Genomic DNA, 24,095 nt, shown 5'->3' on the forward strand with positions numbered 1-24,095 from the left:
AACCCCCCCCCAAGCACCCACCCACCCAACCCCCTCCAATGTAGTTTCTTCCCCCTCTAATGTATATATTTTCTTTTAGGATCTCCGTCTCTTAAACAGTACTGTATATTTGTATATCTTGTATGTCATAAATGTCTGGATGTAACAGTACTGTATGTCATGATATATATGTATATCTGCATGTCGTGTATGTATGTCATAAAATGTATGTCATGATGAAATTGAAAATGGGGGACCCTGATGTAAACGAGACTAAAGTCTTTCTCTGGTCTGCATCCCCTTAACAGTTGTGTATTGAGGAGAGCCGTACTCTATTGTGCCCATTGTGCAATCTATTAATAAAATGTTCAATCAATCAAAACAATGCAACACATTTCTGATGATTGACATCCAAAGTAATAACCTGTTTAAATTACCAGTCATATATGAGGTGATTGTGATCCTATACAATGTTGGCTGAACTGAAAGTTTCCACACTTGGCACCAATGGCTGATGACCCTTCCTTCATGTATGGTTCCTTGATCTTGACGACAAACATTCTAAATAGACCCAAGTTTACTTCTTGTTGCAATGTTAGCCAATACCAATAACAGGCAGGAAATAAACATGGGTCAACCATACACAAAATACTTCCCATGTTTAGGAAAGGTTTCCAGCACGTGCTGAAGGATCAGTAACAAGGGGTGGTATTGTAGATGACAAAAGTCAATAATAAATAAATCTCTACTTTCCTTCAAAATAAAAATCCTTTATTGATACAAACACACTTTCTTATACATCGTCTTTAACAGAAAAGATCCCACCCAACCCAAAGCTACATTGACCAGAAATGTGGATTTAACAGACGGACAGTCTTTCCAGTAATCTCCAAAAGCTTTTTTTTCTTGATTAAAATAACTACATCACATTAAGTAAATTACAAAATAAAAGTCTAAAATTACAAGCAATGAAAAAAGAAAGAAAACAATCAATATGCAAGCAGGCCTATTGTTAAATTAAAATAAAACGCTCCTCAGTAGTGGAAAACTACAAGTGGTCAACTTAGTTTTACTGGTTGCATTAAATTAACCTGAGGTAAAAAAAATAAAAATAAAAAAAAACATCCTTCAGTAAAAAGGAAACCAAGTCATAATTAGTGAACAATCTGCAGCATCACCCTTCTAATTTAGTGACAAGGGCAAAGATTGGTGGGATACATATATATATAAAAAAAAAAAAACACAAGACTCAACACTGAGCGCACCACTGAAACAGACAATTTCATTGAACCAGTTTACTAAAAAGTCCATATTTTCGTGCCCACTATTGTTACAAACAAATCCATAATTACACAAGCAGACATGGAGAAGGCAAGGAGCACAGGCTAGCCGTCAATCGCTTTCTTTGGAGAAGGCTGGAGACAGGGAGGTGGGGGCGGTGGGTGTCGATGGTGGTGGAGTTAAGGGACACTAGGGAGGCAGAGGTGGGGGGATACAGTCCATCTGCACTGGTGGTTCTGCTGCTAGTAGTATGTTGCATGTTGTTGTTGTTGTTGCTGCTGCTGCTGTTGTTGTACGGTGGCCTCTCCTCTGCCGTAGCCCACAGGGTTGTGGTACTGAGTTTGGCTGGCGTCGTATCCCTGGTTGGCGCCTGCCTGTGTGTTGTAGTTGGACTGGGTGTTGTAACCTGAGAGGAAACCGAACAGTTACTGAAAACATTCCATGGGGGAAAGAAAATCTACAATAATACAGGCAACATTATGACTCTGTCACTTCTGCCATAGCAGCACTAAACAAAATACCATGGTAACAGTCATATCACTCATATGTACATAATATGTATGTGGATGTATAGATGTAATATAAAATAGTTATAAAAAAAGAAATCAGATATTATTTTTAACCGATACCCGATCCAGCTATTTGTGATATTGGGGGCCGATATCCAATATCAGAGCTTCCCCACTAGATATATGTATTAATTAAGGTATGTGTGTATAAATGTGGATGTGTAGATATATGTATTAAGGTATGCGTGTACTGTAACTGAATATCCTGTATGGATGTCTTTCATGTTGTGGATGTATCCATAAATACAGTATATGCTTAGTCTGTACAGACTGGCAACAAATATCCTTGAAGGATAATAAATAATCCATCAATAATAATGGCCACATGATCTGCATTTTATTGTTTAAAAAGGCCCAAAAAAGAATAGTTATATTTCTCTCTTGATACACTAACTAGAAAACAGCTAAAGATGTTTTAAAATGTTTATTGGTTGTATTTTGTGGCTGCAAAATGTTTGTTTACAATAGCAATGTTTGTAAACACTGGAGTTAATCAGATCTTTATGATTTATAATGAGTTAGCAAAGTTCCAAAGAGCATATTTTCAAGAATGTATGTGAATATGCCAAACAAATATATATATGGTATATATATAAAACAAATTAAGACAGATTGGGGCTTTAGGAGGTTTTAAATGTAATACAAACTGCATTCAAAATGCTAACACTTCCATTTGAAAATCAGTCAAACACCAGAAGTGATGAAGGAGTTAGTATCTGACCTTCATAGCTGTAGTCTTGGCTGGCTCCAGTTCCCCCAGTCACCTGGCTGGGGTAGGCAGTGCTGTAGGAGTACCCTGTTGTGGCTTGGTTCTGGTTCTGGTTCTGATTCTGGGTGAAAGTCTTCTTGCCCTGGCCCTGCGCCTGTCCGTAGGCCTGGCCGTACTGGTTATAGGTGCCCTGTGCCGGGGGGGCGGTGGCCTGGTAACCTCCTGAGGACGCTGCGCTCACGCCAGGGGGGCCGGGGTAGGCAGCCTTGGCTGCTCCCTGGTGCATGGGGGTCTTCTTGGCAGGGTTTTTGGGGGCGGTGGAAGTGGTGGCGTAGCTCCCGTCGTTCTGGTAGTAGGAGCCGTAGGAGGCTTGCGTGGAGCCGGCTCCAGCGTTGGCCGCGGTGCCGGTGGACTGGGTCCCCGGGGCCCCGGCTCCTCCGTTGGCCCCGTTGTAGTAATCTGAGAGGACAGCATGGACTGGGTTTAGAACGAGCTCCACGACGTATTACAACTTTCAAGATGCATTGACTATGGAAAAAGGTGCATTGACACAGGGCTGAGAGGGGCGGTCAAAATACCAGTGTGGTTTTCCAGTGAAAATGTGATTATTTTCTGCTTGTGATGATTTTATCCATATATAAAAAAAGTTATCTGATGCAAGTGGAACATTTGCGATTATCTTAAAAAAAAAAAAAAAACTCTATCTATATAATGATTTCATGATAAAGTACATATATTGTGGATGGAAAAAGGCATACGTTTGCATGGATCTATAACTGCATACTTTAAAGGTGCTATAGATAAAAATGTTATGTCATTTATAATGCATCCCGTTTTTAGAAAGGTGCAGAATAAAAAATATTGCTCCCCCCCCCCCCAAAAAATATATTGATTAGTGAATTTATCATTTAAAATGTTTTTTGCAGGGTCCAAAAGGAATGTTGTTTACATGTTGCGTGCATGTATCCCCTCCCTACTTCCCATTTCCCCACGTGGGATGCACCCGAGTGGATAAATGACATGGTGGTTCTCCAGTGCAACATCCAGTGGCTGAATATCATCCATGCTAGCACCTTTAATATGCTGTATACATCCCAGCCCTACGCCGTGTAAATGCTGTATACCTCCCAGCCCTACGCAGTGTAAATGCTTAAAATAGAACTGAATCAATAACTACTACATAGTTCCATATTACTGAATGGGGACGTCACATTTATTTAAAAAATAAACGAGAAAAAAAGAAGCAAAAACATACAAAAACAGCGTCAACAAGACAGTTTTCCCTTCACAACCGTACTACAGATAAATCTACTTCAGCCAGTCGTATGCAAAGCCTCAGTCAAACCATGCCCGACGCCGTCGCACAGAGGTCATACTGTGACCAGCAAGCACAGTCATCAAATGTTAAGACAAGTCTTCATCATGCATTCAGTAGCCATGACTCATAGCAGTGTTATTGATATGACAAAAGAAAACGGCAAGTACTACATAAAAAAGTGGCCTTTTTCCCAAAAGCAAAAACAGATAAAAAAAAACAATTGATAAGATTGGAATCAATTGATAGAAAGGCATAGACATGAAATAAAACAATTTACAGAAGATTATTCTTTCGTATGTCTTCTTGTGTGAACACAGTAAAGAGGCAGGGTCCATTAGAAACCAGTCTGTCGTGGTTTTAGGGGGGCAACAGGCAGTATGAAGTCTAGCATCCTCCTAATCTCCCCAGATAAAAAATAAAAATAAAAACATGTTCCCAGTCCAACGAATAATGAGCCAATCTGGAATAAACTGAGCTTTTAATTGTTGTAATTTTTCTGTTTTCTTTTGGCAGATCCAGGGGTCCCAGAATGTGTCCATTTGTGTGAGAAGGTGATGGCGACCGCAGGGCTACATGCTCTCAGTGGTGTCTGGTCGCTCCGAGGCGTGGAAACATCACAACACGTTGGGCTTTTAGCGAGACAGGAGGGAGGGAGGGAGGGTTCTCCCGACTGTATTCCCAGGATGTGACTTGCGGTGACAGGAGGTGGTGTTGCTGCCGGAACACTACTGAGGTGGTGTTGCTGCTGGAACACTACCAAGGTGGTGCTTTTTTTTGTCCTTTTTTTCTCCCTCTCTCTCTCTCTCTCTCTCTCTCTACAGCTTTGTTTTGTTTTTGTATAGATTGGGGGGAGGGGGTCTATGTCGCAAACTCGTGATAGCCATGGCAGTCTGAGACAAAGTCACCTAAAGAGTGAGACAGGGCAGAGAAGGGGGAAAAACAAAAATCAAAATTAGATTTGTCGTTTAAAAGGTTTTGTCAGCCATCAAAAAGTAGGCAGTTATCAAAAGATTTTTTTTTTGGTCAGATTATTATTTTTTTTTTTTAGATTTCTCTGCTCCTGTCACTCATGCAGGTCCTCAGTAAAGTCTGCTTGGGAAAGAAGGGGCTCTCATAAGAGGGAGTATAACAAAAACAAACAAACTTGCTTCCGGTGGCTCAAAGCAGAGAAATGTAAAATCACTGAGCTGGGAACAACCCAACACACTCGTCTTCCACTGACTACCATCATTTCTGACTTCTGAGGTTGAGAGGAGTTTGCCTGTAATCTTCAGCATCGGCGCTAAACTCTTTCCAAGTCACAATATGTAACATACAGGTTACAGGTGAAACCAGCTTTAGTTTGTCACAAGTAGTGGTCGATAAAAGAAAGAAAGAGAAAACATCTATCCACCAATATCGAATCTCCATATCAGCACACAGACATTAGCATCTCTCGTGAGCTCTAGCGGGCTCATCTCTCGTGAGCTCTAGCGGGCTCATCTCCCGTGAGCTCTAGCGGGCTCAGGAATCCGTTGACGTCAATCACTTCATGCTAGCTCACCCAGGGAAGCGGCTAAATAAAGTTCAGATATTTTGAAGGGAAATTTATAAATTTATATCCAATGCCTAGTACAATTCTAACACTAGTGACTGCAAATCTACCTGTAATCAATCAGCTAAGCTAGCCAATATACGTTCCAACAATTTTGTGTGCCCTCGGTTATTAACCTCTTAAGCCCTAGCCCTATTTTCTGAAAATCTGCCTAGAAATACATACCTAAGTAAATGGAAGATTGCTCCACTTCTACAAGGTCCATTAGCATGTTCTTGGTATCTAGGGACATCTATGGATCTCAGGGAATGTATTCCCAGTGTCAGAAATATTGCGTCTCTTACTAGGCTTGAGTAAATTTGTAATGAACCAAAGGAGAATATCAATTTTATTTTAATCTTTGACGGTGAACAACAGCATGCTAAAAATGACCAGACATGAAAAACTGCCACAGAGTTTGTTCAGCACCTGCTTGAGATCACGTACAAAAAATCTAAGCAAATGACTAAAGGGAAGATGATTAAACGGAAGTTTTGTAGATACAGTACTGAATTCTGCCATCCGGACACATGCAATTTGAAATATTATAGAATATAGAATATCAGGACAGGCCTATAAATGACCTTATTAAAGCCAAGTTGCACATCTATGGATCGGGCCAAATCTCCTCTTTCCAATGGCAGAGTTCAATCTGGATTTAGTATCACCAGACGTGATCCACAAACCGTGAATGAAATCTACTGTAAGTGGTTACTTTTTTATAATGTAAATTGCTCCGTCATTTTATCAGATTCCAACTTAGATTTTTGCTAAACGTTCACAGAAAGGTAGATAAACTAACTGCGTTCTAATTTATGCCAATAACGTTCAGGTTTGTGGTAAGATAATAAAATAAATAAGTTATTCCACAAGTAATTTGTGACAGGAGCTAGCTGGAGCGCGGTAGTGTCGTTTTTAGACATTCCAATGCCATTCAAAAGCCCTGGGTCTCCTCTCCTCATATGACTACAAACAAAATGGCGGTCTATATTCGCCTGTTTCCAAATACATTTAGAAAACGAATAACACTTTAACCTATTGGTAAACAAACGTATTGCTGAAAATATACATTATGACTGCTGTTTTGACAGAGTTAGGGTCTATACATTATAAAAAAAAAAGAAAAAAAAAGAAAAAGAAAAAAGCAACATTTATTCATAGTCTGTAGAGATGGATCTATGGCTTGGGTCCGGTATCAGACCCACCGGGCTTAAGATCAGATGGAAAAAATATATAATTATATCGGCCACCCTGCTCCCTAAATATTGGTATCAGCCACTGAAAAACCCATATCGGTCGACCACTAGAAGATGCACCACCTTCCACCAGCATGAGCATCTAGGCAAGGGCTGCCTGAAGGACCGTGGGCCAAATTTGGTCCCGTCACTTTTATTTGTATATATATATTTTTTTATTATTATTATTTTTGATGAATTGATTAAAGCCCCAATCCATGATATTTTGGACCATATCAATATCAAGTATACAGATACATCATCTTTCAGAGTTTGATCTCTAGATGGAAAATATGCTTTTTGGAACTTCAAACCCATCACCAAATCAGAATCCCCCCCCACCCCTTTACCTCCAGTGTTTACAGACATTACCAACATAGACAAACGTGTTGCAGCCCCAAAATACAGCAAACTCAATTAAAAACTAATTTATATATTGTCTAGTGTTAGTCTTTGTATCAAGAGCTCAGTCAGTCATTTTTACCATCAATTGTCGGTGGTGGGGCTGCCCAATTGTTGACGTTTACATCATGGATTGGGCCTTTAAAAAACAGGAACAAACACGTTGACATGAGATTCAAGACAGTCATTTACCTTTGCATTTGTAACATTTAACATTTGTAAAATCATCCATTTAAAATGTGTTGGGATCAGATTATTTGGACCGTGGCACTCCATGCATGCTACGCTTTGGCTCTTGGCCAAAACTGATCCAGGCGAACATACTGACCAGTACCTCGGCTTGCATTTAAATTTTTTTTTATTAATTAAAAGTTACGATTTTCACTGCAGCCCAGATAACAGGGGGTATAGATAGGACCTGTCTGAATGTGAAAACATAGGACTTATCAGAATGTGAAGTGTGTAATTAATACTCACTGTATCCGGATACAACTGACTTCGCATTGTTCCCGTAACCATATGTTCCGAAGCCACCTGTTCAGATAACAGGCACAACATTAATGCTTTGACTTGGTGTAGACAATGCACTACCCCACTTGGGGATCCTCAACTACTAGGGCTGGGCAATTCATCTAAATTTGATTTTCTAAATGACAATTTTGGTTTCCAATGATTATGAAAACAAGATAATGGACTTTTAAGCAGGTCGTGTTTTGTAAGCCAGGTCAAGCCTTGGAGCCAAGTCGTGTTTTAGTTGAATTATATTTCAAGTTTAAATCAGAAACTGTGTGTTGTTTTACCTCCTTGGCCATAGCCTCCACCGTTATTGAAGCCACGCCCCCTGCCGCGCCCCCGTCCTCGCCCTCTGCCCCCCCTGGTGTTTGAGTCTCCGCCCGCTGCTCCCCCAATGGAAAAGCCTTGGATGTGCTGTACAGGAGAGAAAAACATCAGCAACCCGTTTCCTTCTGTACAGGAAAGACAAAGCTTTCACAAATGTAAGTTTTGAGCACTCTAGTTCAGATATTTTTATATATATATTAGGGCTGTCCCCGACTAAGGATTTGGATAGTCAACTTTGATTGGAAAAAATGTGCCGACAGTCGACTACCACCCCCCAAAATAAAATAAAAATGGAATGATAAAAAAAAGATAATAATTTACATTAATTTTTTTGCAATCGACTAAGAGGTTGGCAGTCGACTACGGCTCCTTTAGATCGATTAGTCGACTAATCAGGGTCAGCCCTAATATATAATAAAATGCTTTTAAATGCAATTATTTTTTTATGTTTTGCGTTTTATGATTAGTGGATCATGTTCCCTGTAGGTGGATACTAAAGTTGTTTTCAACCTTACAAGGGGCTCTACTACAGAGGGTAAATCCTACCATGGGCGGCTTCTTCTTCTTGGCTACCTCAGTCATGGAGCCCTCGGGGAAGAGCTTCTCCAGGGCGGCCAGTGCGGCATAGGCCTTGGCCACCTTCTTGTTGGACCCGGTTCCCTGGAACTTCTGGCCGTCAATCTCCACCTCCATGACGAAGCGCTTGTCATGGCTCCCGCCAGTCTCTGAGATCAGCTCGTACTTCAGGCCGCGGCGCTTCTCGTTCAGCTCCATCACGGGGTTCTTGCCGTGTTTGGTCAGAATTGGTCCCTGTTGGCGACTCTGCGGGACGGAGGGACAGCTAGTTAGAGGGATGATCGTTCAGGATTCCCTACAGAGACTCATAAAAATGCTAATTACCAGCTCCATGATGGCTATCTCCCCCTCTGTGGTCAGATCAAAAGGGCAACCCAAACAAGCTGTTGAAAGCTCCAAACCCACCCTCCTCTTTAGATAGTAGTGGGGGGTCTACCATCCCCACCCTCCTCTTTAGATAGTAGTGGGGGGTCTACCATCCAGAGTGGAAAACAGTCAGTTTTCCTCTGGACATTGGTGTGAATGGACAGCAGACAGATAGTGAGCTCCTCTGCCTGGGTACAGATGTTCCCGGTATCGGTGCTGAGGTTTGTGCATGTGTGCTGCGTTAGCCTAGATGTTATTATTCTTTGCCTTATAATTCTACTTACTACTAGGGTGTAAAGGTACACGTATCCGTACCGAACCGTTTCAGTATGTACCGTACTGAAAAGCTGTGTACCGAACGAATACAACGGTATGTTAACCACTAACGACCGCCCACCAGGGGCTGTTTTATTTCACAATCTAATATAATTATAATTTTCTTCTTTTTCTTTACAAGTCGATTATTAATTTCAATATAGAATATTTGTTGACCGCCCTACAAGTACCGAACCGTGACTTCAAAACCGTGACTTCAAAACCGAGGTACGTACCGAACCGTGGTTTTTGTGTACCGTTACACCTACTTACTACTGTATTATAATTTCTTATTGTGTTACACAATCATTCACTACTGAATTACTACCATTTGTGTGTTTTATCATCAAGTCTCTTCTGTGTGAAACCCTCTGTGAGGCTGTGACTTGTTCTCTCTCTCTAATGGGGGAGTGTGTAGTCCGGGCCTACTGTGCATCCTTCTTTACATTCATTAACCCTTTCACTACCACACTATAGAAGGTTAACCCCTTCACTACGACACTACAGACGGTTAACAGTCTGTAGTATGGTAGTGAAAGGCTTAACCTTATGCAGTGTGGTAGTGAAAGGGTTAAGCTACTGTAGACACTACAGACGGTTAACAGTCTGTAGTATGGTAGTGAAAGGCTTAACCTTATGCAGTGTGGTAGTGAAAGGGTTAAGCTACTGTAGTGTGGTAGTGAAAGGGTTAAGCTACTGTGTGTGGTAGTGAAACGTTAACCTTCTGTAGTGTGGTAGTGAAAGGTTAACATGCTGTAGTGTGGTAGTGAAAGGGTTAACCGTATGTAGTGAAAGGATAACCTCCTGTAGTGTGATGGTGAAAGGGATAACCTCCTGCAGTGTGGTGGTGAAAGGGATAACCTCCTGCAGTGTGGTGGTGAAAGGGATAACCTCCTGCAGTGTGGTGGTGAAAGGTTAACCTGCTGTAGTGTGGTGGTGAAAGGTTAACCTGCTGTAGTGTGGTGGTGAAAGGGTTAACCTGCTGTAGTGTGGTGGTGAAAGGTTAACCTGCTGTAGTGTGGTGGTGAAAGGGTTAACCTGCTGTAGTGTGGTGGTGAAAGGTTAACCTGCTGTAGTGTGGTGGTGAAAGGGTTAACCTGCTGTAGTGTGGTGGTGAAAGGGTTAACTCACTGCTAGTACTTTCTGGTCCAACACGCACATCAATTTATTAGCGCGACCAGGAGAAAATAGGTTCATCACCACTGGTATGGTCCGTGAAAAGCTCAGTCATGCAACATTAAACTGCTACCTTACACTGTGCTGAGCAGTGCTGTGGAAAAGCCCATGTATTATATAAATAAAGTTATTATTATTAGCTTGAGCGCTGTGCTGCACCGTCTCCTTGAGACATATCATATAAGCCCAGACTATTATTTGATATGGTTGACGGTACTCCGCTGCTATTGCCACCTCCTCACTAAACCCTGGGGGGGGGGGGGGGTGCACGCTGGTCTGGTACCTCAGCGACGTCGGTGGCCTCTGCGCTGGCAGCACCCGTGGTGGCGGTGTCAGTCTCGCTGGGAGTGATCACTGGCTTTACGTCCTCCATGGCGGCAGCTACTGCAGCCACCTCCTCTGGCTTGACCGGCTCCGCAGTCTTCAGCTCCACCCCTGTAGGCAGGCCCATGTCCTGGAGGACCTGGGGTTTCATACACAGGGTCAATAGAATTCATTCCACCAGCATGTTTAAATTAAGTGGTAAAAATTAAGAAAGAAGCAATATTTTACTTTAAGTTTATATATATTAACAAAGGAGTGTCTATTGAGACAGTAGGAAGGCTGAGATGGAGACAGAGTAGGGGAGAAGGTTCTTTTTTGAGACAGCAAGTAGGTCAAGAGGGAGACAGTAGGGGAGACAGGAGAGAAGGTTCTTTATTGAGACTAGGGCTGTCACTCACGATTATTTAGTTATAGATTAATCTGTTGATTATTTTATAGATTAGTCGATTAATCTAAACAATTAATTTAACAGAAAAATCAACAATTGATTCTATTTGCAATTGAAGTATCAGAGTATCCGCATCCTTTTTAGCTTTAGATTAAAAAAAGAATTTTACCGGCCAAAAATTATAAATAGCTTTTTAGTATATTTCCATGAATTATTATATGTATGCGTTATCTCTCCACTCCACGCTATGGTAGTGCTTGTGCCAGCACAGGAGATACGATTAAAATATTATTTTTTATATTATAGGCTACCATACATCTTCCTTTTGAATAAAATAAGACTCAGGAATCAGGATTTTCTTTTTTTTTTATCAATGGAATCAGGATTGTTAAAGCTAATTAGACTAATCCATGTCAAAAGAGTATAAATGTATGCACACACACTAGAGGGAGAATAGCTTATAGCAGACTTAATGATTTTACAATATTTTTGCTAATCAAGTGAAATATTTATTATCAGATCAACTATCCAGTTAGTTTTTATAGTGTAACTTTTGGTTACTTGATTGATCATCATCATTGAACATACAGAGGGAGAGACGGGCTCAGCCCCCCGCCCTCCCTTTCCTCACTATTGGAACTCCACAAAACATATTTCTCCTGTGCCTGTGAGCTAGCCTAGCTTAGTTAGGAGCTTACTTTAGTTAGCATTAGTTAGATTACACGTTGCGTATGTTATAGGGCTGCACGATTTTGGGAAATAATCTAATTGCGATTATTCTGACAGATATTGCGATTGCGATGCGATTATAACATATTTTAATTTTTTTTTACAAGTAGCATGTTGCTGCTTTCTGTAGTCGGGTGCCAACTGCAAAATTACTGTATTACCCTGTATTATACACTTTTACTATCATGTAGACTATTCTGCTTTGTGTTTACATGTGATGTATTGTATACATGCACATTTATTATGTTCTTGTGTGATGTATCGCACATTTTATTGCTGTGTGATGTATTGCAAATGTTATTGCTGTCATCTTGGCCAGGTCTACCTTGCAAAGGAGATATTGTATCTCAATGGGACTTCCTGGTTTAAAAAAAAAAAAAAAAAAAAAAAAAAAAAAAAAAAAAAAAAAAATTTAATTGCAGGCTTGGCGATTTGATAATTGCATCATTCCAAATAGCGATTTCGATTAAAAACCGGTGCAGCCCTAGTATGTTATGACTTTGAAAGTCTGCCATTTTCACCGCAAAAGGCACATACAATTAGCAATGCGATGAGTCGATCATGAATATGCAAATCGACGACATTTCATAGTCGATGACAGCCTTAATTGAGACAGTAGGAAGGCTGAGAGGGAGACAACAGTATGGGGGAAACAGTAGAGAAGGTTCTTTATTGAGACAGCAGGGAGGTTAAGAGGGAGACAGAGTAGAGGAGACACAGGAGAGAAGGTTCTTTATTGAGACAGTAGGAAGGCTGAGAGGGAGAAACAGTAGAGACGGTTCTTTATTGACAGTAGGAAGGCTGAGAGGGAGACACAGTAGAGAAGGTTATTTATTGAGACAGTAGGAAGGCTGAGAGGGAGACAGAGTAGGGAGACCATCTTTGAGCACAATGGCTAATCCCCTTTATACGCATCACCAATGGACCTACCTTGACAGCTACGTGTAGCTTGGCAGTTCGTTTGGATGGGCCAGAGGCCTCAAAGGTCTTGCCGTCCACCTCTACAGACATGGTGAAGACGGGGACATGGACAGGACCCGTCTGGGAGAGGAGCTTGTACTGGAGGCCTGGCTTCAGCTGGTTCAACCTCATAAGGGCGTTCATAGCCTGGGGAGGCTCAGACTTCTCCTCCGGGGCTGGGGAGGGAGAAGACATTCAATCACCTAACGCCAGAAGAATAACAGTCGTAGTAACTTAAGTCGTCTTGTGCAAAATGCTCTGAGCAAACACACGCATTCTTGATTATTTCCATTGGTGTGTTGGAATCTATGTTCAGAGCAAGTAGCTTCAATCGCTTCGGATCCTTTGAATGAGACGAAAATGTAAACACTAGCCTCGACGTTAGACAGTAGCACTGCGTTGCGTGAAATCACTGTGCCCAGACAGCAGTGGTTCGGCAAAAAATTGTTCCGAGTATATCTGCTTAGAAAACGGAAATGTCTAATTCAATTATTTTTTATTTCTCCACGTGGTAAATACACAGGTCACAACATGTTATATGTTACAGGAACGTTTGAGTTGTATTTTGATTGTATTTAGAGTGTATTTCGTGACTGTTGGGAACTGCGGCTGTTCCCTAAGCCTAATGCATGCACAGAGACGAAAAAGGTATGTATCTTCCTGTCTAACTCCAGGGTAGATGGCAAATAAGCAAATTTCCCAAGTGTTCCTTTAAAGACAGTAGAGGTTGAGTACTTTATTATCTAAAGATGGTGAGTTAGAGTGTTGTGTTCATTCAGAGTGAAAGACAGTAGAGCGTTATAACTTTCTTGTGATATATCACATTCCCCAGTGATTTTGCACCTTTTTGAACCTTCAAAACAGAGGCAAACGATTCTTCAGTGGGTTAAACTGAACGACTGGAACAAAATTACATTAGATGAAGACGATGATAAATGCTTCATGGGCTCTTACATTTTTTCTGCAGCTTCTTCTTCTTCTTGTTCGGGCTCTTATCATCCATCCCTTCCTCTTCCTCGATGGGCCTCTTCATCGGCGGGGCGTAGGTTGTACTGGGGGGGATTTGAACTGAAACGGGATATCACACCATGAGAAATTCAGCCCAAAAACAGCCCATTTCTAAATGAGTAAATAGGTCTGTCGTTTATATAGTACACACAAAACAAGGACAGGTCGTATCAGAGATACCAAGAATGAGGACAGGTCTTGAAGACAAGTGTCACGCATGTGAACCTCCACTAGGGGCAGAGTGGCTAACTGTTATTGAGTGAATGAGTGAGTATTAAGTAGGTGACATTGCCCTGGGGGGGTCCATTCTAAGCACTTTGCCTTTGTGAAGCCTTTGCCTTAAGGCAGGGGTTCTCAAACTGTTTTATACCACGACCCATTTTATTTAGGATTTTTTTTGGCGGCCCCACCATTATAGTGCAAAAAAATATGTTCCTCCTGCCTCATTACTGTGGTCCTTTTATTTAACATTTAAGTGAGTTTGTTTTCAGGTTTGTATCTTTTATAATGAACCAACTGAGAAAGTGTGTAAATCACTAATAGAACAAAAACAACAAACTGTGTGTGCGTGCGCGCTTGTAGTGCTCTTTGAATGAGATCACAACACACACCATTGCATTAATCAGGAGGACAAGAAACTCTGCATACCTTTGTTTCACAATGAAAAGTGCTTTATAAATAAAATGAATTATTATTATTGTAAATAACCCCATGAAAGGTTTATTATGGGTAATTACCCGCTTCATATTTGTGATGTTACTGGTGATGTTTTTTATAAGAATTGAGAGGCCTACTACGGTATGTGTATATGTGACCTTTATTTTGAAAACCGTGTTGCGACGCAACCTTGTTTAAGTTTGCGCTTTTGACAGTGAAATATTCAGTTCAACTTAGCTCGAAGGAAAGACTCTAATCAAAAAGGTTTAATGGACCTGTATGAGGCCATAGCTCTTACGGTGGGACTTTATAGAAGAGGAATGTAATACTATGCAAAACGAGAAATAAACTGATTTTACCAGCAGTAAGTTGCAAGCCACTTTCATACGGGGAACTGTGACAATTATTAGTATTATCTTATTTGCATATTGTCTCAATATTAGATAGATAGGTTGATACTTTATTGATCCCCGGAGAGAAATTTAAGTAGGCCGTATTTAAGTATTGAAAAACGTCCTAATAGTGGGCTCACCTAATGCATGGCTGAACGTTAGGAACTGTCCGTGTCCCCGTCAATCATCACTGCCAGATCAGACTTAATTTAATCGGCTATGGTCTCTTATCATCTCTCCGCATCGGACGTGGTTGTCATAAGATGGACTAATATCCGCTGCGTTCTTCTTGCAGAGCAAAATTAGCGGCTTAAACTTATTGAAAGGAAGTTCTTCTTTGGCGATGCAATAGGCAACATTGAGTTTCGATTGTTCGCTAGGAATTATGGGATTTGGTGTTGGATGTATGGACTCTACGCAGACATGGTATTTAATCGCACGATAGACTACAACCAGGGGAGGAAATTAGACCATTTGACTCGCCAAATGAGTATTTTTTATGTTTGGCGAGTGATTCATGAAGACCACTCGCCAGTCTGGCGAGTGAACAAAACAAAAAAAACATTCTGCAATCACGGTCAAACGGTGCGCGTCTTCCGAGTGCTCGCTTTAGTTGACAATGCCATGAGAGCACTGCACAAGACCCACGGACATATAATGTTTAATAAAAGTTCCCACGGTACTGGCCAAACCACGAAACGTATAGAATGTTTAATAAAAGTTCACGCAGTACTAGCCATCACAGCAGAAGATGGAAAACAGACAGACCAACGGGGAACTGCATCCAACCCTAGAGTATAAGTTACTAAGGACTAGGGATGGGTACCGAACCGAAACACGTCGGTACTACCGAGTATCGAATCAAGTGAGAATCCGATTTTTTTTTTTTTTTTAACTTTTTTCTTTTCATGTCAACGTTCACACGCACAATATATGCTTACCTAGGATTTGACTTGATTCAACAACAAAGCAGTCGGAGCAATGACAAGCCGAAAACTGTCGAAATTGTAGTTATTTGAAGTTTGGATTTTCTTTTTTATGACTGAGGTAGGTAAATAAAATTTCTTGAGACTAAAGTACCGAAAAAAGGTACCGTTGGGTACCGGTATCGATTCACAGGTACCGGTTCAAATGTGAAGGTACCCATCCCTACTAAGGACACATTTAAATCACAGAGGTGTAATGTTAGTCTATTGTAACTGTATACAGTGTAGGGCTGTCTTAAATACTTCGAAGCTTCGTTCGATGGCACAAGCTTCGAACATTTAAACAAAATCGAAGTAAAAAAAAAAAAAAAAAAAAATTTTAACTTCGATTTTTTTTGTTTATGTTTGAAGCTTGTGCCATCGAAATAACGTTTATCCATTCAACTAGCTGCTGTACTGCTATGGTAGCTAGCCTAGCCGCAATGCTATGGTCGATCCCATTCACGTTAGCATGTAAGCTAACAACAACAAGAGCGTTAGGTTTAGTCTCTCGCTTTTCATTTTTCATTTTCATTTTTTTCCCCCATTTGTGTGTGTGTGTGTGTGTGTGTGTGTGTGTGTGTGTGTGTGTGTGTGTGTGTGTGTGTGTGTGTGTGTGTGTGTGTGTGTGTGTGTGTGTGTGTGTGTGTGTGTGTGTGTGTGTGTGTGTGTGTGTGTGTGTGTGTGTGTGTGTGTGTGTGTGTGTGTGTGTGCGCGTGCATGGGGCCATTGGGTGGGGCCGGGGGACAAATACACTGGAGGAAAGTAACCCAGCTCAGCACTGCCCAAATTATATCATCACTATTGCCTGTTTGAAGGATATCATCCTCAAACACATACACCTACATGCCTTGTAGAATTCCACACATAAGAAAGAAAGATACTGGGATGAATAAACAAAATAGGAAATAAAATGTAGAAATGCATGCAATACATAAATAAATATGAATCTCCATATATGAAATAGAACATTTAGATAAGGTGCTACCGAGATGTTTTGGTGAGTTCTTTGTTTTTTTGTGGAAGTAGCCTTTCTTAAAAATGCATGAACATTCACTGATAATTGGTCTCTAGTGGAGTCTACAAGGTCTACATTGCCGGACCATGTAGAATCCGGACCTTGTAGACTGACATAATTCTGTGCATAGTTTAGTCTACACAGGCCATATTTCAAATAATCAAAATCTTACTTCATTCATCTTAAACATTATTGATTTGGGGGATTGGTAGTTCCCATGAAATCTGAAGTTGTTCAAATGACAACAGCGATCCACCTTGAATTAAATCACACAGCCGAGTGAAACCTTGTTGGCTGTGTCAGTCACGAAAGGGGCTACTTAATTAATTAATCCACTTTATTTATAGAGCACATTTAAAAACAACAAAGTTTACCAAAGTGCTGTACAAGTCCCACAACATAAGATAAAAAAAAAAAAAAATGAATCGAAGCTTCGAATTAAAATCGAAGCTCGGCCCCGAAGCTTCGATTGCCAAAAAAAGCTTCGAAGGTCAGCCCTAATACAGTGGTTAGATTCTAGTTAGCGTTTTAGCTATAGCTGCTTGCTAGCTAACGTTAGCCCCGTGTGCGCGTGTGCTCAAAGCGGCCAGCCCCATGTTAGCTAGGTGTATCCGTTATGACTATAATGTTTCCAAAAACGCACCGGACTATGACTTAAGGTTGCGTGTATCCTTTCGGCAACTGGCTTGTCCTTCCGCGTTGCTCTGATTGGCCAGCGATCTACGCTAGTTTCGCCCCTACGCCGGTGTGCGCATGAGCCTAGATAATAATAATAATAATGCGCGCGCCCTCGCACACACGCAGGTTTTGCCTAGATAATAATAATAATAGCGCGAGCCTAGATAAGAATAATGCGTGAGCCCTCGCACACACGCACGCTGAAATGGGTATCGTAGAACATGACATAATATTATTAGACAAACGCACGCAATTTGCACAAAGTGTAAATTATGCATTAGTCACTCAAGTTTGAACATCGACGCACTTAGCTCAACTCGTTCCGTCAGCTGGCTGTGGACCCTATGGTCACAAGTTCAAATCGCTCTTTGTTCATTTTATTGATAGACCCTCTAAACACTGATAGACCCTCTAAACACCGTCCATCACAGTGTTTAGAAGGTCTATCAGTGTTTAGAGGGTCTATCAGTGTTTAGAGGGTCTATCACAGTGTTTAGAGGGTCTATTAGACCATAATTTCATAATGGTTTAGAGGGAGTGTTTAGTTACGTTAATATAGAGATGAACGTTATTTCGATTGATATGAATAGCTAGTTACGTTAATATAGAGATGATAAATTAACACTTTGAGTGCCACTCACGAGATTTCTCTGTTTTTTTTTTTAGGTGGTTGCATGCCACTCACGAGATTTCTCGGAATTATTATTTTTTTTTTTTTTTTTTGCGATCTGAAAAATTATTGCATCACCCGAGCCTACCCGAGTATAGCCGAGGGGCACCGGCGATCACTGTGGAAAAAAGCGCCCCCTGTCGTCTCCCAGATGACATAAGTGATTTTGGAATGGACTCAATGAAAATGAATGGGGAAAAAAATCCGGTACTCCACATTTTCCAGTTCACTGATCCAGCCGGGGTTACTAGAGTTCATTCTGGAGCCTCAGAGCCCCGCGGATCATGGAGTTCTACTGTATCGCGTTGGATCCATACACGTATCGATTTTTTCGAATGGTGATCAGGAATTGGAATATACCAGTTGGATACCATCTGATGTCAGGTAAGGACTCTATGTTATCAGTGGTAGGATAATCAGAGTAAGTTTGATGAAGTTATAAGCTGTTTTGTGAAATGTCTTTTCGGTTTCACTGTAAAAGTCCGTGAGGAAATCAACGGAGCGATTATCAGTGCGCGGCCGTAATGTGCGTGCGTGCACGTATAATATTGATCATCTAGCGTTTATTTGAAAACGATTCATAAAAAGGCCGACGAATATCAACGTTGTGGAATATTCCACTAAAAGACGATTTTCATAGAATGCTCCAGAATGAGCTGTTTTTTATATCAAAACGGGGGCTTTTCTAACTGCTCTGAAACGGCAACGACGCGATAAAAAAACAATCTGCCAAATAGTCTTTGATAATGCGATGGGCAGATTAGACACAGCCATAATTTAAAACATAGATTAGGCGATATTAACGTTAACATTGGCGCCGATGGTGGCATTCAAGCGGTAAAACAGAAAACCAGGCGTGGCGCTGAAAGTGTTAATTAAACGTAAAAAAATATATATAATTGAACAAAGAGTGATTTGAACTTGTGACCATAGGGTCCACAGTAGTGTCAAAAATATCGAAGTATCAATACATATCGATACTGAATATTTAAAATGGTTTCGATACTCATTTCCCGAAATACCGAGTGTTCTACCGCAAGTTGTTGACGCGCTGTTCAGAGCACGCTTGCCCCTCCGCCTGCTCCGAGTCCAGCCCTCCCCCTCACAGAGCCGTCTTCAGTTTGTAAACAAACATTTTAGCTGAAGATGGCAAATGCAGAGCCTCCGCAACTTGTGCTTGTGGATAAAGAAAACAGCAGAAGTGCTGTTTGGAGGTACTTCGGGTTTGAAGTAAACAACGAAGGACAAGCTAAAGATGCACCAATGCTATTTGCAAGCGGTGTTACAGAGCAGTGCCAACTCGGATCTCCATAAAGAAATGAAAGAGGTTCGTGACAGCTGCTCTTTCAACGTCACTGTGACTGAAGCATTAAACCATTAACTCTAGTTTAATACATGATACGTTTACTGATGGCACATAATATCAACAGCTGATTCGTTGTTAGTAACGTTACAGCTTTCAGCTAACGTTAGCTACTGCTAGCCGTTAGCTCCGTTAGCTTAGCTGGCCACTTTTATAATTACTGCATGGAAACGGAGTAACGTTAACGTCTAAACGTTATGTCGAGGTCATACAATACTACAGTCGACATAAGGTTAATGTTACCCCGTTTCCATGAAATGTTTAAATAGCAGCAATGTTGTTGAAAATGTAATTCTCTCTCTAAAAATCGAAACTGTTACCAACTGTAATACAAACAGTTCAGTTTGTCAGGTACATGCAACACAGATTACAGTGTTTACATCTGTCTGCTTGAGAAAATACCATGTTCTGCATCTGCAATTAAAATGATTGAAGTGAGATGAACAGTTATTTTTAAATGTGTGATCTAAAGATAAACAAAGGGTTTTAAAAGTGTTATATTTATCTTCTCTTATAGTACCAGAGAGAAGCTGAGGAGAATCAACCAGCAACAAAAGCTAAATTTGTTTAAAAAAAAATATATATATATATATATATATTATTATTATTTTATTTTTAGTATCGAAATGGTATCGAAGTATCGATACTTTTCAAGGTATCGTATCGAAGTCGAAATTCCAGTATCGTGACAACACTAGTCCACAGCCAGCTGACGAACGAATTGAGCTAAGTGCGTCGATGTTAAAACTGAGTGACTAATGCATAATTTACACTTGTGCCAATTGCGTGCGTTTGTCAGTTGTCATGTTCTACGATACCCATTTCAGCGTTATTATCTAGGCTCGCGTTATTATTATCATCATCTAGGCAAAACCTGCGTGTGTGCGAGGGCGCGCACATTATTATTATCTAGGCTCATGCTCATACCGAAACTAGGGTAGATCGCTGGCCAATCAGAGCAACGCGGAAGGACAAGCCAGTTGCCGAAGAGATACACGCCGTAAGGTTAGACATTTTATTCATGCTCAAAAGCCCCTGGCTTGCACATCGCAGTCACAAAAGGGGCTAGCTCAACCAGTACACAACAGCACACCAACCCAACTGACGATACCACAACACTTGACGGTATTTCACAGCCCTGTCGTAAGACTACCATGCCGTCTTAAAGGCACAGTGAACACCGTTGTGATGCCTACCCAGATGCATACACAACATTGACGCGGCTTGACAACCGAGGTTCAAAGTTAACTTGATTGAATAGATCCCTCTTTCATGTTAATATGTTTTATGCTAATATTGTGAAGAGTAGAGACACTGTTAATGTTTTATGCTAATACATATTTTAAAGAGTAGAGACACGGTGTGATTATTACTATGATTGAAAATCTATTTAGACGAAGACATACAAAGAAGTAATTATCACAATTAGCGATTTATTTTTGGCTGGTAAAAAATAAATCAGATACTCGCCAGTTGGCTGGTAAGCCAAAAAGTTAGTTTCCTCCCCTGACTACAACTACCAAGTTGCATGGCCCAGATTCACTTCACACGCAAAAATTTTTTTCACACAGGCTATCGCAGCAAGTTCATTCATTGCAGACAGATTTTTCATAGCACCGCAACATTATGTCGCACTGTACAGCCCTGGTTGTAGGCTAATGTCTTACTATTTTTTGTATCCAATTTGTATGGATTAATTTAGGAGTGAAATGCGAATGAAGGGTTGAAATCACTACTCGCAAGGTTACCCCCAAATATTATTTTCCACTCGCACGGGCCAAATTAAGGGGCAATTTGCGATAACCTCGTCGCAGTGTACAGCCCTGACGATACGCGACTGCGTTGTGCCAAGCAAGAGGCGGAGATCAGTCATAAATCTGGCCTCACATAGGTATGTTAATGTAAGGGGACAAGCTTTCTCAGCGCAGCATTAGACAACACTGGATACTCGTTCCGGACTGATATCCAGAACTTAACTTTCAGAAGCTCGTCACACGAAAGATCAATGGTCGCCTCCTACTCAGACAGTGTCTGTGTCTGCGTAATGAACAGATCTTTGATCCAGTAAAATAGTCAAATAGAAAATAGTTCCGAAATTGTTCAATGAGCCCTTCTATGTGGCTACAGATGATGGGCTTCAACACATTTTTTGGAACATGCGGTTCCTCCAAAAAGCCATTAAGCAGATTAAATACCCCAAAATCTCCACTGATTATCCTGGAGTGCCACAGACTGAGTTTCTTAATCCAGCTCTCCATTTGAGCTGCGAGTCCAAACAGGTCTGTGTCCCGACCTTGTAGCTAGTCCCAGATTCAACGCATTGAGTCGGTCAAAGATGTCGGCAAGATAATAATAATAAACAAAGCATGTGGGCGGCTACGTGGCGTAGTGGGCAAGGCACTCGCCACGAAATGCTGGAGACGCGACTGCTGTTACCTCAAGTACCGGAGGGGACTTGTGCTATGTATGACTTAGTCCACATTGCAGCCGGCTTGTGGGAGGCAAGAAACAGCGTCCGTGACAGGGGAGGGTTGAATTGGATGATACGAAATTGGGATGGGAGAAAAATATAGAAAATGGGAGAAAAAGTGGACCAAAAAATAAATAAACAAAGCATGTAGTCCTTTTTCTCTGCTCCAAAATATTTTCTTTTCATTCCGAAAGAAAGCTAGCGGTTCCGGTTTAAATTCAGCATGTCTAGTTTCCAAGTGTCGCTGTAATCTACTTGTCTTTTACTCGTTTCGTTTTAGTAGTGCTGGTGTCGCTACTACTATATATTCTACCTTTCTTTTGCCAGCATTTGGAACACACGGCCAACAGGCACCGCTTCCGACAACAAACCTATCCATTGCGAGTGGATCTGATCAAATATCTGAGGTAGAGCCATACCCGTGTAATCAATGGGGGTCTCGCTCCTGGGTTTTCTGGGCATCTTTGAGGGAAGGGGGTCCATTCCAAGCACTTTGTGAAGCTGTCCGAAGGCAGACAGCCTTAAGGCATGCTGCGAACACAAATCACAATTCAAGGGACAATTTAAGGCATGTTATCACAAACAGCTGCATTTCTATACATTCAAGACAAAACAGGGACAAGAGACATACATGACACTTCAAAGTATAAAAGACATGACACTGCCAGAATGGGATCCCTACATTGTTGATCCGTCAGTCCAATAGATAAATAAATAGATTTGGTCGGTATAAAAAGTGCACTTTCGTCAAATATTAAAATCAAAGGGTCAAAGGGTGCACATTTGTAAACTGACTGTGGCCATTCACCAGTCGAATGGCCTCTGGTACAAACCCAAATTTCCTTCTCGTTTGTTTTGCAGGCAGGCTGTCTAAAGGGCTTTCCTGAGGGCAGCAGGTCAAAACACACATGAAGGACATGTGTGGGGTCATCAATTATTTTGTGTGCTTTCTTGAGCACTTGGGCATTGTAAAACTGCATTAGGGATCTTTGTGTTCTGCCGATAATTTTTTAGCTAAGGTTCTTGTCTCTTTGACAGAGGGATGTGAACCAGCATACAAATGAAAAGGTTCAAATACTCTAAAAAAAGAATAAAATAGAATTCTCTGGTCTACTCCAAAAGGAGTTTAGTTTTTGAGAAGACAGTACAGATGCTGATGAGCCTTTTTTATTATAACATCCGTGTTGTCACTAAATTTAAGTTAGTCATCAAACACAGTTCCTTTAGTATTTGTAGTTCTGGACAATTTCCACCTCGGCTCCGTGGATGCTTGTTGGGGTGACTTCTATGCGTTTGTGAGATAATAATTTCTTTGGTTTTGGATACATTTAAATCCAGAAAACAGCCATCACACCAGTCTACAAAGTCCTGCATTATGGGTCCGTGTGATTTATCTGACTGACTGAGAAGAGAAGACATTTCATACACGCTGGGGAGTGAACTCTCACACCAGGGGGATAAATTGACTTTTTATTGAACTTTCTTTAAAATTCTAAACTAAACAAATGTTGTCATGAAAATGTACTATATAACCTATTGACAGGTAGATTAGTAAATAAACTGGTAGTTGACTACCCAGCCAAATGAAAAAAATATATAAAATACTATTCCTGAAGCTAAATAGCAAGAAGACTGAGCTCATGGTTGTGGCCAAGCAGTCACTGCTCCAGAAGGTTGGAGACCTCCTCCTTGAAGTGGACGGCTGCCTAATCCACCCTTCCCCAGAAGTTCGCAACCTGGGCGTCATACTGGACTCCACCCTCTCCTTTCATTCCCACATAAAAACAATAACCAAGTCAGCTTTTTTCCATCTCAGGAACATTTCCTGACTCCGGCCATCTCTCCCTGACTCCATAGCAGAGACTCATCCACGCTTTGGTCACCTCCCGTCTTGACTACGCAAACTCTGTCCTCATAGGGCTATCCAGTAATGCCCTGAACAGGCTACAATATGTGCAAAATTCTGCTGCCAGGTTTCTCACCCGCACCAAGTCCTGGCACCACATCACCCCCACCCTCATCCACCTCCACTGGCTTCCAGTCAAGTCGCGCATCAATTTCAAGATCCTCCTCATCACCTACAGGGCCCTTCACTCACTTGCCCCCGGTACCTAGCGGACCTCCTCCATCCCTA

General features: G+C 41.2%; 1 protein-coding gene across 8 annotated transcripts in view; it reads right to left on the reverse strand.

Moving 5' to 3' along the window:
- Nucleotides 1–734: 734 nt before the first annotated feature.
- The window catches only part of ilf3b (interleukin enhancer binding factor 3b), a 55,813-nt gene continuing 32,452 nt past the window's right edge, over nucleotides 735–24,095 (reverse strand). For 3 of the 8 annotated variants that reach the window (XM_084328476.1, XM_084328477.1, XM_084328475.1), the window contains exons 10-19: nucleotides 22,381–22,492; nucleotides 13,695–13,808; nucleotides 12,711–12,916; nucleotides 10,623–10,802; nucleotides 8,453–8,728; nucleotides 7,867–7,993; nucleotides 7,544–7,600; nucleotides 7,149–7,205; nucleotides 2,551–2,997; nucleotides 735–1,666 (exon numbers count right to left, since the gene is read on the reverse strand). In XM_084328476.1, coding sequence (XP_084184602.1) covers nucleotides 1,503–1,666; nucleotides 2,551–2,997; nucleotides 7,149–7,205; nucleotides 7,544–7,600; nucleotides 7,867–7,993; nucleotides 8,453–8,728; nucleotides 10,623–10,802; nucleotides 12,711–12,916; nucleotides 13,695–13,808; nucleotides 22,381–22,492 — 1,740 coding nt within the window. In that variant the 3' untranslated portion in view covers nucleotides 735–1,502. Of the gene's footprint in view, nucleotides 1,667–2,550; nucleotides 2,998–3,729; nucleotides 4,762–7,148; nucleotides 7,206–7,543; nucleotides 7,601–7,866; nucleotides 7,994–8,452; nucleotides 8,729–10,622; nucleotides 10,803–12,710; nucleotides 12,917–13,694; nucleotides 13,809–22,380; nucleotides 22,493–24,095 lie in introns of those variants that run through there. The other 5 variants (XM_084328481.1, XM_084328480.1, XM_084328478.1 and 2 more) reach the window with 4 other exon arrangements.

Source organism: Notolepis coatsorum (assembly GCF_963971535.1).
Source record: "Notolepis coatsorum genome assembly, chromosome: 14".
Lineage (NCBI taxonomy): Eukaryota > Metazoa > Chordata > Actinopteri > Aulopiformes > Paralepididae > Notolepis > Notolepis coatsorum.